General features: G+C 41.8%; 1 protein-coding gene across 1 annotated transcript; it reads left to right on the top strand.

Moving 5' to 3' along the window:
* The first annotated feature begins 594 nt into the window (after positions 1–594).
* On the top strand, positions 595–14073 carry LRIT1 (leucine rich repeat, Ig-like and transmembrane domains 1). Its single transcript, XM_031554347.1, has 4 exons — positions 595–844; positions 3232–3698; positions 7041–7346; positions 10465–14073. Exons 1-4 carry the CDS (start codon positions 723–725, stop codon positions 11448–11450), a joined length of 1881 nt encoding a protein of 626 aa, XP_031410207.1. The 5' UTR covers positions 595–722; the 3' UTR covers positions 11451–14073.
* Positions 14074–14337: the final 264 nt, after the last annotated feature.

Genomic DNA, 14337 nt, shown 5'->3' with positions numbered 1-14337 from the left:
CAACAAAGAAACAAAAAAAACAAAAAAACAACAGCTTTTAACAGTTTCACTACGTATTTTCAATATTCTTCTGCAGGAGGCTTACATTCCAGCAGCATAAGATACTGTTTCTATCATATCGTAGAACCACAGAATGGCCTGGGTTGAAAAGGACCAAAATGATCATCTGGTTTCAACCGCCCTGCTCTGTGCAGGGTCACCAATCACCAGACCAGGCTGCCCAGAGCCACATCCAACCTGGCCTTGAATGCCTCCAGGGATGGGACATCCAAAACCTCCTTGGGCAACCTGTTCCAGTGCCTCACCACCCTCTGGGTGAAAAACTTCCTCCTAAAAGCACTTCCAAAGTCTCTGAGAAAGCACTCTATTACTAATTCCTGGTCAGATAAGAGTTATGCATGTCACCCCAAAATATGTTTGCTTTTTTCACGCGTGAGAGCCACAGATTTCCTGAGAAGTGGAGTTTGGGGCTCCCAGAGGGAACCAATGCTGTCTGTACGGTTCCAGGAAGCAATAAGCACCTACATGAAAATAACTCAAGTCCCCATCCTTAATCCCTGCCTATCCTTTTTTATCTGATGGACTCAGCGAGGGCTGGAGGATCACAGCGTGGCTGAAAACGAAAGGGAGTTAACAAGATGTGACCAGTCAATGGCTAAAACAATAGGCGAGACCCTGCACGTTGCCTACTGCCCAGGTGTCCTTCCCATGCACAGGTAGTCATGTGGATCACCGTGAGTTTGCTCTGCTGCTTGGTGCTCGGGGGGCTGCCGTGGGCAGGCACGTCGTGCCCCTCGCAGTGCAGCTGTGCCTTCCACAGCCTCAACGAAGGGACGAAAGCCAGGTATGCTGATACTTCCGAAGGGCTGGGGGTTTTCTTTCTTCTCTCTAAGGATGCTTTCAGAACAAAATATTGTGTCTACGCTTCATGTCTGTTATTTTTCCAGTTGCTCTGCTCTCCTGCTTCATTTGCAGAGGATTAGCTTCTGAAAACACAGTAAGCTGATTTCAGAGAAAGCGTTTGGGCATCTTCTCTGTGAGAACAGCAACATAATTACTGCTGGGGCAATGGCAAAAAGGAATACAGTTAAAACATTTTTCTCTTTCTGCCTTCATGCTGAATATACTGGTTTTATTCAGTCCTGTTAGTCTGTATCTAAAGTGTAAGCAGGTTTATTTTGCGGTACCAAAGCCTTCAATCCATTCTGCTTGCTTAAAAAATCCTTGGGTTGGAGATTTTAGGCTAAGTAATAGACTCTGGATGCCAATAAACAAAAAAAGGAAACAATAAAAATAAAACAAGACAATTCTCAGACTGGAAACTTTCAGTTGGAAAGGCAGGTAAGGCTGGAAGGTTATCCACTGCGGGAAGCAGCACCATTATACAGAGATTTCACTGGAGGACTACAATAAGAAAAAAAGTTATTCTGAAGGGTTATCAGAAATTAATGATCTGACCTAATGAAATACAGGCTACATTTTTATCAGATCTGATTCACAGTAGAGGAGGTTTGTGGCAGAGAGTATCTGATAACTCCTCTAGAAGAAATGTTTTTTTCTAGGCAAGATGACAGTACAGCAATGAAAGGCTGTCCTCTGTATTTGGATCACCATCAGGTGCATCTGCTTCATCTCTTTTATAGTGGCATAGTTTTAAAACCAGAAACTGTCCCAGTGAGAAGGGTGGCAGAGCCACAAATAGTGTAGAATTTTTTTAAAGGCAGCACAATAGCAGAAGAGCCTATATTTGCTCCATAAGTGTCATAATTCCTGGTAGAATTTCCTTACAGAGACTGGAAAAAACTGCAGTGCGTTTTGGTAAGATGCATAATAAAGCAAATGCTCGTTATTCTCTTAATGAGCATGATGTCGCATTTTTCTGTACTAAGATTTGTATTTTTCACTAGTAGAAGATTATCCTATAGATTTATTGTTTAGTGCTTAGCAACATAGTTTAGGGACACTATGAGGAGCCTCAGAGTAGAGTTTTGCCGTGATAATATCTCTGCTAGCGAATATTTTGTGTCATGTTTACACAAAACCAAATGTTTTATTGAGAGATGATCTCTGAATTTTTCTTATTTGACATATTTCTTTTCTTCCGCAAAATCTCAACCCAGGACTTAAGGGCAGCATAGAAGTGCTGGATGACAGAAATATATAGGGTTTTTTTGGTTAAAAATTAACTGGAGGCTCTAATAACATTTAACTTCAGGAAAACTACATGAGCAGTTCAGCCACGTTATTTATTGTTGCAGACAGTAGAGGAATAGTTGCTTTCAGCCAACGTCAGTCTGGCTTTGTAATGTCCTATTTATCGATCAGGCAGTATGATAAGAAAATGGTACTTGACTGATCACATTACATTACTTGAGTTATTTGGTTTAGCATGTGGAGTGGGACATGCCAATGTAACCTGCTGTGTTTTCTGAGGTGGCTTTGCACTTTGTTAAGAACTTGCCTTTTTTTGTCCTCTTGGCAAAGACAAAGTTACAGTTTTTTTATACAAAGACTGCAAAATGCTGCATGGGGTTTTCAGGATTTGAACTCCAGGAATTAGAAATAGAAAGGAGTGATTTAGACACGTGAATCTGCCTTGCTTTCAGCAAAACATTTTCTAAAGTGTTAGTTTTCTGTACTTTTGCTCTCATAAATGGTGTATCTCTGTGGTGAAGTGCCCATTGCATCTCTACAAACCTTCCAGTTTCACAGTGATATATTGCTATAGAATATTACTGGTGAGTCGACCTTCTCCTTGCTTCATGAGCAGAGATCCTGTGCTGTATTTGGTCTGTATTACTTTATCCCATCCCAAACTTCATCAAACAGTTAAGGCTTCTTTTTACATGTCCTTTAATGTTTGCTTTATTGATCCTTTTATTTTAAAATGCATTAGCATCCTCTGCTGTGCATTGGCACTGCTGACTGTCATAAAGACCGTAAGAACCCAAAAGAGAAAAAAGCTGGAACACAATATGTGCCAGACTCAGATTCATACTACTTCAGGAAAGTGCAATCTCTGCAGTCAATAAATGTGTGTATATATGACTTAGTGTAAGCCAAATGTACTTACGGTGATGATGTGAGAATCAGCAGCAAGTAAGAAATGACAAGAACGAAGCTTTTGAAAAAAGAAAGGCAGATAAAATATTGTACTAAATTTTTCAAAATGTCTCAAGTATATGTCTTCAAAAAGATGAGGAAGTTGTATCTGTGTTTCTTTCTCACCAGGACAGTGCTGTGTAATGACCCAGAGATGACCCTCACCCCTGTGAACATCCCTGTAGACACATTCAAGCTTCGAATAGAGAAGACAGCCATCCGCAGGGTGCCAGGGGAAGCTTTCCATGCTCTTCACAACCTGGAGTACCTCTGGTTACCCTATAACTCCCTGGCCAGCCTCAGCGGGATCACCTTCAAGGGCCTCCGTCGCTTGCTGGAGCTGAGGCTAGATGGAAACGACTTAATATCATTTCCCTGGGAAACCTTGTCTGACATGCCACAGTTAAGGCTTCTGGATTTACACAACAATGAACTTACCTCAATCCCTCCCGATGCTGCTCGTTACATCAAGAATATCACGTACCTGGACCTGTCTAGCAACAAACTGATGACTCTTCCTCAGGCTCTTATTTCTACTTGGGCCAACCTGCAGGCAGTCCCTTACTTTCCTAACGATAACTCCAAGATCATCTTAGGTAAGAGTGACTGTGATTTTGCAGTAGGCAAAATGACAAGAGATCCTGATGTCATTGTAGCATTTTCACTCGCTGTGGTTACTATGACATGTACACTGCTCATTTCATGCCCTATATGAAGTGTGCACATTCACTTATACCTTAACCAACTTGCCTTTCCACACCCAGCTTATTACACCCTGACCTTTATCACAGACTTGAGTCTTTCTTATAGAAAACCAGTTACTCCTCTTCAGGAGCTTTTTATTTATGAACACTGCCACTTTTGTTGAACATACAAATGTGATTAGAGCTCCACATCTTTCAAGTGCTGTTTCCTACTAACAGCTGGCATGGAGTTGATTAGTTTTAAGCAGCATTAAATAAAAAGATGAATTCTTCTTATGTCCAAGTTAAAAAGGAGTAAACCTGCTGCTGAGCATAAAATCTGGGTCAGAACAGCCAGTTTGTTCTAGTATGTGCCTCTTAAGAGTCTCATTTATCTCTCCACGTAGAATTAAAATCTCAGTTTCCAAAGAGCCATTAATATAATGCTGCCTCCAAGGGTGAGAATCCACTTGTTGGTGGCATTTCTATGCTTCTCAGAAGCATGGTTCAGGTCAATAGTACATTTTTGTGTCAGAGAGTATATTACAGACCACTGTCTTAATTACTCCAAATTGTGATATACTCAGATGAGGTACACTTATCATGGGATTACTACTTAGCCTTTTAGCCGTAGTACGCTGGTTCAAATCCTCAGCAGGTTGATGATGTTTCAGAGTTGTTGCCATCTGCTGTCTTTATTTGTTATGAACTGACATAGTTCCACTGGCTCTTTGCCCCATGGGATGTGTGCATCTGCAGGTATTGTGTCTACAACCATGGGTGTGAGTTCAGGCACTTGATGGTAATCTAATCAGAAACATTTTCTCTCACTCTGAGAAGTGTTTGGCAAAATCTGCTCTTGTTCTCTGGATAAATTTAGGGGAGATACCATTTTTAGAACCAGGTCGCAGTGGAAAGAGACACTGAACTTTAAAAAGAATCCAATTGCCACATAAAAAACTTCTAGTGCTCTTAGCAGGTGTAAAGGTTTGATTAGGAAAGGAGCAGGTGTTTCCCCATCCTGTTTTGCCAGGTGTAACATCAAGTTCTTTAAGCCCACTGTTTGAGATTACCCATTTTGGTTGTGGCAAGGCGAGACGCTGCTGAGATCATTTTCTTTTCTTTATTTATTTTTCAGAGTAAAGTGGCCTGTAAAAGCATTCTTCCATGGAAGTGGTGTATTGTCAGTAAGAACAGATCACTTTTCTGCTCATGGCCAACCTGAGTGTTTGCATAAGCAGCTGCACACAGGTTGCCTGTTCTAGGATTCTGAAAAATTCATGTGAGCAAATGAGCATAATGCTAGCATTCATATGGTAATGTATAGGCATACCACCTCCTAGCTCCTATTCTGCTGACATCCATGGAGAAACATGTCTCTTTGCAGAAACAAAATGAGATTAGACAGCTCATGTCTCTATTTTGCTCTGCTGTTTCATATGTTTCATTTGACTGTTTCATATGGAGGCATAGAAAAATCCAAGAACAGCAAAGAATTAGCTCAGTCCCTTCCCTTGCCTACACTGAATCATTGTGAATCCTCTTCAGGGCCCTTGCTTGTTCACTGCTTCAAGAAAAAGGTGGTTTCAGCAATAGTTTCTTGGCTGATAGTTTGTGTCAAGACTGCAAGATTCTGAGTGTGAAGATTGCCCACGTGACCTGCCTGTGAAAGAGAAAAAGCAGATCTCAGAGTTAATAATGTAAAGTGTCATGAAGGATGGCTCTACCGATTATTTAATCTATGATGAGTCTGTACAGGAACTAAAGTGGCAATGCAAAAAGTTAAAGCTGTTTTTTTTTTGGCCAGAGTATCTAGAATAAATTGCAATCTAGTACATGAAGTCAGAAGTAAGCAGATAGCAAAAATGCCATAAAATAACACAGCTGAGATCTTAATTTTCATTCTTTCTTTAGTTCTCCTTTTACATATTTTAATTAATAAGTGGTGCACTCCTGCCAAGACTCCCTTTCAAGCCTTCGGAGGATGGTGTGCAGTGGTCTCAGCGAGATATTTTTTCAGCCAAATCTTTAAAACAGTTCATTTGGGGCATCAGAGTCTTTTGATATACTCTGTGTTCCAGCTGACTCCAGCAAATTCAAGCAGCCCCTTGGTGCGCATGGAGCCTTGTGCTGCACACACTGTGCTTGTGCCAAGTGTTGGTTCTTGCTGAAAAGCCACAGCTTGTGTGACTGCTGCTGCCATGCTCCAGGGGCCAGCAGTAGCAGCACTACTGTGTGGGCAGATGTCTCTGCTTGCTGGGAATTGAGGGGATAGTAGAGCTCCTTACTTTCAGGCTGCTGCCAAGCCCTGAGCCTTGTCCTTGGGCTGCCTGCTGAAAAGAGAGGGTGAAGCCCCCTTGAAGACAGGTCTGGGACACTGACCTCCTGTCTTAGTCTTCGCATACCTGGATTTAGTCTAAAATCCCCAGTGGCAGTGCTGCTAGCTAAAGCCATTAAAGACCAGAAACTCTTCGAAGGACAGGCAAATGTCAATATTTTTGAGTGAGATGACATACAGATTTAGTCAGAATGCAGCGGCTTCTATTCATGCCTGTGCATTGCTCCAGATCTGATTTTGCTTTTTCAGTACCATCTTCACAAATCTATTTTTAATGGGGTAATATCTCTTTTCTTTTTTCAGAATTTGAGTTCAGTATGCACACACTGAAAGAGCAGAAAAGCAGAAAAAGAGAAACGTTCTGGGACAGTGAAGCAGGAGTGTTTTCTTTAATATATCTCTTCCTATGTGCACATTCTTAATACAGGTGCTGCCTAATAGGTGTGTGTGACCTACCGTAGGCCTTATTGTTAGCCTATAGCTGGCTAATAATTTTAAAGATCACTGGCAAGAAGAATGTAATAGCCTGTGTCTTATTAGGAAAATGAAAACAAATAACCAACTCACTCCCATAACTATTTTTTCCAAAGTATATGACAAACTATTTGTTTTGCTTGATTATACGCATAAATAGTGACGTGTTCTTGGCACAAATTACCTTGCTTTGAACTTCATGAGTGTGATTTAATGTCCAGGTTTTGAGATACCTTAGCAAACCCAATTTTCTCCCTTTTACTGACCAGTATTGTGAGACACTTCAACCTCAGCCAACAGCAGCAGCGCTACGATCCCCATGCATATCCTTTTTTAGGGGCAGACTGGGAACCTATCGGTTTGTCCTGCTGAAAAATGGAAACAAAATTGGCAGAAACAAAAGTACTGTTGGAGTGACTGAGTGCTCTGGTTTCTTTTGACAGGTTTGCAAGACAATCCTTGGGCGTGTGACTGCAGTCTGTATGAAATGGTCCATTTTCTGAATTTCCAGTCTCCCAACATAGCGTTCATTGAGCCCAGGCTGAAATGCTTCACCCCTCGCAGCCTTGCAGGAGTCTTCTTCAGCCAAGTTGAGCTAAGGAAGTGTCAAAGCCCTGTTGTACATACGTCTGTAGCCAAAGTAAAGACCATCCTGGGCAGCACTGTGCTACTGCGATGTGGGACAACGGGGGTGCCCATTCCTGAGCTCAGCTGGAGAAGGGCTGATGGTGCTCCGCTAAATGGCACAGGTACATTTAAGCTTAAGCTTTTTTTTCCCGAGTGTGAACTGGGTGAGTGAGTCCTATACCATTATTTTCTGGGCTGCAAAGCATATGGAAGCTTATGACAGTAGCAACTTCCCGTCGATGAAAGACCCAAAAAAAGAAATGGGTACAACATTAAGATTTCACTGTAACTCACTATAGAATGGTTTCATTGGAAAGGGACCTCAGAGATCATCTAGTTCCAGCTCCTCTGCCATGGCAGAATTGCCAGCCACTAAATCAGGCAATAGATCAGGTCACCCAGAGTTGCATCATCCAGCCAGGCTTTGAACACCTCCAGGGCTGGGATATCCACAACCTTTCTGGGCAGCCTGTACCAGAGCCTCATTTTTCAGCTTCTCAGTGAAAAATTCCTCCCTGCTATCTAATTTAGATCTTCCCTCTTTTAGTTTACAACCATTGCCCCTTGTCTTATCACTATCTACCCATGAACAAAGTCAATTTATCTCCTGTCTGTAAGCTGTCTCTAAGTACTGGAAGGCCACAGTGAGGTCTTCCTGCAGCCTTCTCTTTGCCAGGCTGAAAAAGTACAGCTCCCTCAGCCTGTCTTCATAGCAGAGGTGCTGCAGCCCTCTGAGCATCTTCACGGCCCTTTTCTGGACCTTATGCAAATGCTGTCTTTTCTGTGCTGGGAGACACGGTATACCAGATGGGGCCTCGTGAGGGCAGAGCAGAGTGGGACAATCACAACCATGTTTCTGCTGCCTCCCCTCTTTTGATGCAGCCCAGGATGCTGTTGGCCTTCCAGGCTGCAAGTGTACACTGCTGGCTCCTGCTATGTTTTTCGTCTACCAGGACCCCCAGGTCCTTCTTGGCAGAGATGCTCTTAAGTACAGTAGTATGTGTAAATCACTATAGCATTGAAATTCTCTGTAGGCTGTAAAATTGCTTACATGTTGATGTAAATATCATCAGATAAATACATGCTATCATTTTTTTTTTTGTTTCACAATTGTGCTGGTGGTGAGGTGACTTGAAGGGTTTTCTGCAAATCTGTTGGAGCTGAAGAAATGAGATATGTCCAGCTGTAGCAAGAGACTGTCTTAATTTAGTTAGCTAGTCAGTCACTGAAAAGGATTCCCACTGACTTTTTTAAAGGGCCTTTTAAGAGTAAGTGTGAGCTATTACTAATCTGTTAGGGAACATCTCTGGAGGAGAGATGTCAGCTGGAATTCAGATCGTCTGTGGTGAAGAAGGAAGACTGCAAACATGCAACATTAAGGCACTGATAGATTAAAAATAATAATTATAAAATATAATATAATTTATAATATAATTATAAAAAAGCACTGAACCACTGAGGAATACAACACTCCAGTAAAAATGCTGTGCTTCCAATGGTTCACTTAGGAAGGATTGATGAGGCCTCTTAGAAAAATGTTCTTTAGGTGATATAGTGACCAATTTCCTCTCCTATGCATATCCTGCTTATGGAGGGAGTCTTTGAATAACTTCTGCCTTCGTGAACAATCAAATTTTCATTTCCATTTTTCTGACTGCTTGGATGCAGAATTGCAATGTGAGTTGGTCCTTTAATGTGCGGGGAATTTACGAAAGAAACCATTGCTACATTCAAGGCAGTTGCTCTTAGTTTTTTAAGGTTTTACCTCAGAACCTGAACCTTCATTTTTTTCTAATCCCCCCAGGTGGTACTGTCTCCTGGGCCTGATTGGAAAGTGTGGGGTCTCAACTACACTTGAGCAGTGCATATAGAGGAGTGAGCATTTCTCTTCTCAGCAGTGGAACCACTTGTAATAAGTAACCTTTTGGGGGATCTTCACAAGCTATTCCTCTGTTGTGCATGATGTACAGGTTGTAGCAGAGCCTCTCCTTATAATGATGTCTATCCTAGTGCTGCAAACACTTCTCATACATTTGAAAGAGAGTCACAACAAAAAATAAAACAGAGAATGCTTTCCTGAAAATGTATGTTGAGTTTACTTTGAGTTACAACTGAGAATGATGGATTTTGTGCCCCATTAAATCACACTTGAGCACCTTTTAGTAAAAAGTTGGCTGAAAATACGCATTATTTCTCAGCAATGGCAGCTCCTGTGTTGTTATATCACTGAAATAGTGGTGTTCTGAGTACAAAAGTGTGAGAAACAGCTCAGTGTCTACACAAATGGGGAAAGGCCATAGGAAGACCGGTAGCTTTGTTTCCTAGTGTTTCAATTCAGTAAAAAATTAAATAGAAAAGGTAAGTTTTGCTGCTATTCCATTTTATTGGAATGTGCCTTGGTTGCCAAGGCTGGATCCTGACCCATGTGGGCTTGACAGGTTTTCATCCTGTCTTACGTTTGCCTTTCAAATATCTCCTTTGTTTACCTTCAAATTGAAAGGAGAGGTATTACATGCTCATCCTAAGGAGGCTGGTTAAATAACGGAGAATGTGCTTTACCCCTAACCCCCCTTTTTTTTCCAGCCTAAATAGAAAAATTCAAAAAATGCTAGTTTTTAGCATCTTGGCAAAAGAAACGAGAAAGTTGACGCTCAGCTGCATACATATTGCTTAGTGGAGCCGTCTGCTTTGATCAGTGATCAGACTTCCCTATGTTTGACTTGATATAAAAACCTGCCCTAACTTCATAGTAATAGGAAAATCATTTTTCAGCTTTGCTCCGTATGTTCTAGACTAATCCATGTGTTATTTTTGAAGAAAATCTGCACTGTTTTTATTTTCTATGTCGCTGAGAAGTGCATTCAGTGTTCAACTAGGTTGTGTTACAGCCCACTCCTGCTGCTGCTTTAAATATTGTACCAGCACATGTGAAATTTCAGTTTTTTTGAAAATGGAGGAAACTTCCCTGTTTAGTTTGCAAGTTGTGTGTCAAATGGAGGGAAATAGCATGAAATGCTTCACATCCATTTGTTCTGAAGCAGACTAAATTGTAACATAACTTTATTTTAGTGTTAATGTCATTTTCTTGGAATTAGTTTAATATTACAACGTACTTGGTGGCAAAAATAAACAATTTTGCTGTCTCCGGCAGATATTCTGTTGATTGAGACCTAATAGTTCACAAAACACACTATTAATTCTAGTGACAATTGACTGTTTTACATTTTTCCTTCTTTGCAGTGCACCAAGAGATCTCTAGTGATGGGATGAGCTGGTCTATCCTGGGCCTGCCTGTAGTCTCTTACCTTGACTCTGGAGAGTACATCTGTAAAGCAAAGAATTTTCTAGGGGCAACAGAAGCATTCATATCCCTAATCATCATGGACTCGGAAAGCACGGATGACCCCAACTCCAATGCCAAAGGCACGTGGAGCGGGAAGGCAAGCGGGATGGAGGCAGCTGCCTACAATGACAAGCTAGTGGCAAGATATGTTATCACCACCTCCACCATGCCTACCCTAGGGGCTGGAGCAGGAACCGGAGAGGATCTCCTCATCCCAGCTGGAGCACAAGATAGGAACCCCCAAAACCTACTGGTGAGCCCACCTACTGGTCAGCAGGAGCCAGAGAGAATAGTGAGATCTGTCAGGGTGATAGGAGATACTGACCAGAGTGTCACCCTGGCATGGAAGGCCCCTCTGGCGAAGAACACGACAGTGTTCAGTGTCCTCTATGCTGTCTTTGGAGAGAGAGACATGCGTCGGATCAATGTGGAACCAGGGAAGACCAAGGTTAGCATTTATGGGCTGCTACCAAAGACCAAATACATAGTGTGCGTCTGTGTGAAAGGGCTGATCCCCAGGAAGGAGCAGTGCATCATATTTTCCACAGATGAAGTTGCTAGTGCAGGAGGGACCCAGAAACTCATCAACGTGGTTGTCATCAGTGTGGCTTGTGTCATTGCCGTTCCTCTGACACTGGTGGTCTGCTGCGGAGCACTGAAGAGACGCTGCAAAAAGTGCTTTGTGAGGAAACCCAAGGAAATTCAGGAGTCCTATGTCACCTTTGAAAGTCTTTCTCCTGGGGCCAAGGTGAAAGGAGTGGAAGGAGAATACTTGACTAGACATACCCCTGATGAGTCTAACAGGCTCCTTTCTGCCCGATCCAGTGTGGACTCAGAAGCAATACCAAAGATAGAGGGGCAACCAAATGAATACTTTTGCTGATAGTTACTAGGCTGGTCATTGGCTTGTTAGATGGAAAGCTTGTGGCTGTATATATGACTGTGCTGCAACACTGCATGCCATTGTGTCAATGTGTGTCTCTTGGACATATTCTGGAGGAGGATGCAAGAAAGTGGAAGATGCCCAGTCTTTATAGGAATGTGTTGTTTGACAGCTGGGGTTTGATGTTTTGTACTCAATCAAAAGCTTCTGTGCTAACGGTCTCATTCTCTTGGACCATTCTTATTTTCATAAAATGATGCATGCACACTGAGTGTGAGGACATTAAACAGCACTTTTGAGCATGCTCTGCTCAGTGCTGTTTAGTACCTGCTCTGCATTATGCTAAATGTTTTCTTTGCAGCTCTGTTATGGTTCTTTGGTTTACAAATCGGGAAGTACTTGATAATTTTAATACAAATATCTGTGAATGTGAAGATAGAGTTTTACCTGTTATGCAACATATATTTGCATGAAACAGGCAAATTCATGTTTAACAGATGGCTAAATACAACTGTTTGTAGTACATCTAACAACAGCTTTATATTCTCAGTTCAAAGAAATGTGCAAAGAGATATGACTCGAGACAAAAAGCAATCGATTCCTAAGAACACGTAAGAGAGTAAGCTTGAGAATGGCATTTTGACCCTAACCACTGTTCTTCTTATCACTCAATTCAGCAACAGTACCATGCAGACCTTTCAGTATCAGACTTAGTTGTCATTTTCTAGCAGTGTTGTAATTAGTACAGTATGATTTATATCAGCTATGCTACTTAAAAATCATACAGTAGACTCTTCTGCAAATTATGTGTGGCGTTGTTATGTTTTGTACTGCAAAACCTACATTAAATAGTTCTGTAAAAATCTCCCAGAGCAGCCCTGTCGTTGCTGCTGGCTGTACTGGTAAAACTGGTAGTGAAGATCAGAGGGCTTAACTGGGCACTTGTGGTTCAGCCACGAAAATCCCTTGCTCTGTGTAGATCAGAGGTGTGTACTGCTGACTGGGCACACTTCTGCAGTACTTCTGCTGTGGCAGCAATGGTGGCAAAGGCTCCATGCTGATATTTGGGTTTCAAACATTTTGCAAGTTTGAGAACTCTGATAAAAGAAGAAAAAAAGCTAATATTTGTCTAACTGTGTTTTTCTAACCACGGTTTGCTGATCAGTTATTTGTTACTCAAGTCCTGCAATTCTGCGGGAATTTGGATCTGAATGCTTATCTGAAAGCACTTCCTAGCTGTGTAATTTTTCACTCCTGTCCCTTAGGTTGTAATATTGTATATAATGACTTTCTGTACGTAATAAATATAAAGAAAATGCTGCAAGATCTGCCAAATGTTGAATGGGAGGGATCCAACCAAGCTGAAATGATAATGGATGAAGCCTCGGTCTTTTGGAATCGATTTGAAACGTATGCTTGTAAATGTCTTGAAAAGATCACCACTCACATTCTGGATGTGTACGTAAAACATGGATTTGCAAAATTCAGTACATGGAATGACAATCCGTATTTTGCAAGTCCTTCTTGTCCTAAAGGATTTCTGTGATGTCAGATTACTTGACCTGATGGAAAAAAAAAAAGTCATTTGATCTCAGCATAAATGCTAACAACAGAGAGCACGCTACAATGGTTTCTGATAGAACTCCCTGTCTTCCTTACATTCATGAAAAGGAACTTCTCTTGTACCGGGAGAATTTTTCAGTCCCTCTGTATAGCAATTCATGCCGCTGCATAGATTTTTATGTTTACAAATAACCTTTTTCAAAATGTATTTTAACACGATAGATCAATTGATGAAATAGGTAGTACCTAATAGATATATTATTTATTTATGCATTTATATTTCCCAGGATTGATTTCAAGTCTCATTCTTCAAGGTGGATTAAAAATGTTGTTCCAGTAGCAGTTTTTTGTGTGGGTTGAAAAGATTGTTTTCTTCAATCCAATTCCTGTCCCTCATCTGTAGTGGTGTTGCTTTAGGCTGTGCAGAAATCAGCAAGGGGCCCAGTCTAGCACGGGTGGCTAATTTTTAGTATTGAAAAATCAAGGCTGTCCTGAAGCTCTCCTGCAGTGAATGGAGTGGTCCTACTGCCCAAGGGCCTTCCCACAAGTGAGGTTTGCAGCCATCTGGGAGTGAGATGTATTTACCTTTCAGCTGCCTGGAGGCAGGAGCAGGGTAATTTGCCACACCTAGTCCTGGCTAAGAACAGCACTTGCCCACTCCAAGGCAACCACAGTGATAAAGGCACGGGTTGGGTTAGTCCCATCACTCCTTACCTGTGGGGATGGGAAGGCCAGGTCATCCCATGGCCTTCCTTGTGGATGTGTTAAGCTTTAGACTCTACTGGATATTTTTGCACTTGGAATAAATAGCAATCCCAAGTAGAATAAATGTGATTTTCCATTTCTATTTCCTATAGTGATTCTCACCGTCCTGTAGGTGAGGCAAAATGCTTTAGCAGCACAGCTGCTGCTCCAAAACCAGAATATCTGTACCAGACAGATGATTCACACAAGGTAGGCAATAGATTGAAACGTGTGTAAGCTCTGTGTTCTGTCGTTCATACTTTGCTAAACTGTATGTGGAATTTCAAACTGTTACAGGCAAACTGATTTTCTGCTGAATGGACGGCAGGTGAATTTCAAAACTCTGAATGAGATCTGCAGTTGTATGAGGCAAGTGAAAATGCAAATAAAAACCTCATTGCACTTTTCTGTTTCATTAACCCATGGGTGTTAGGGACCTCCTTTCAGCAGGGTCAGTGGAGGTAAGTGATGCTCTTCAGTCACAGCACACCAAACAGAGCTGGCTCAGAGCTCATCCCTGGGAACAGCTTCTTACTTGGTTAAGGTCAGTCCTTGGACAGAAGTGCCGTAAGGACCGTTT

This window comes from Meleagris gallopavo, chromosome 8 (assembly GCF_000146605.3).
Source record: "Meleagris gallopavo isolate NT-WF06-2002-E0010 breed Aviagen turkey brand Nicholas breeding stock chromosome 8, Turkey_5.1, whole genome shotgun sequence".
Classification (NCBI taxonomy): domain Eukaryota; kingdom Metazoa; phylum Chordata; class Aves; order Galliformes; family Phasianidae; genus Meleagris; species Meleagris gallopavo.
This window is presented reverse-complemented; position numbering and strand designations above follow the sequence as displayed.

What these genes read in the sequence shown, in the direction of transcription:
- LRIT1 (XM_031554347.1), top strand. Translation starts at nt 723, where the DNA reads ATGTGGATCACCGTGAGTTTGCTCTGCTGCTTGGTGCTCGGGGGGCTG. An exon ending in AACGAAGGGACGAAAGCCAG is followed by an intron (nt 845 to 3,231) that starts GTATGCTGATAC and finishes CTTTCTCACCAG; the next exon opens with GACAGTGCTGTGTAATGACC. An exon ending in TGCTCCGCTAAATGGCACAG is followed by an intron (nt 7,347 to 10,464) that starts GTACATTTAAGC and finishes CCTTCTTTGCAG; the next exon opens with TGCACCAAGAGATCTCTAGT.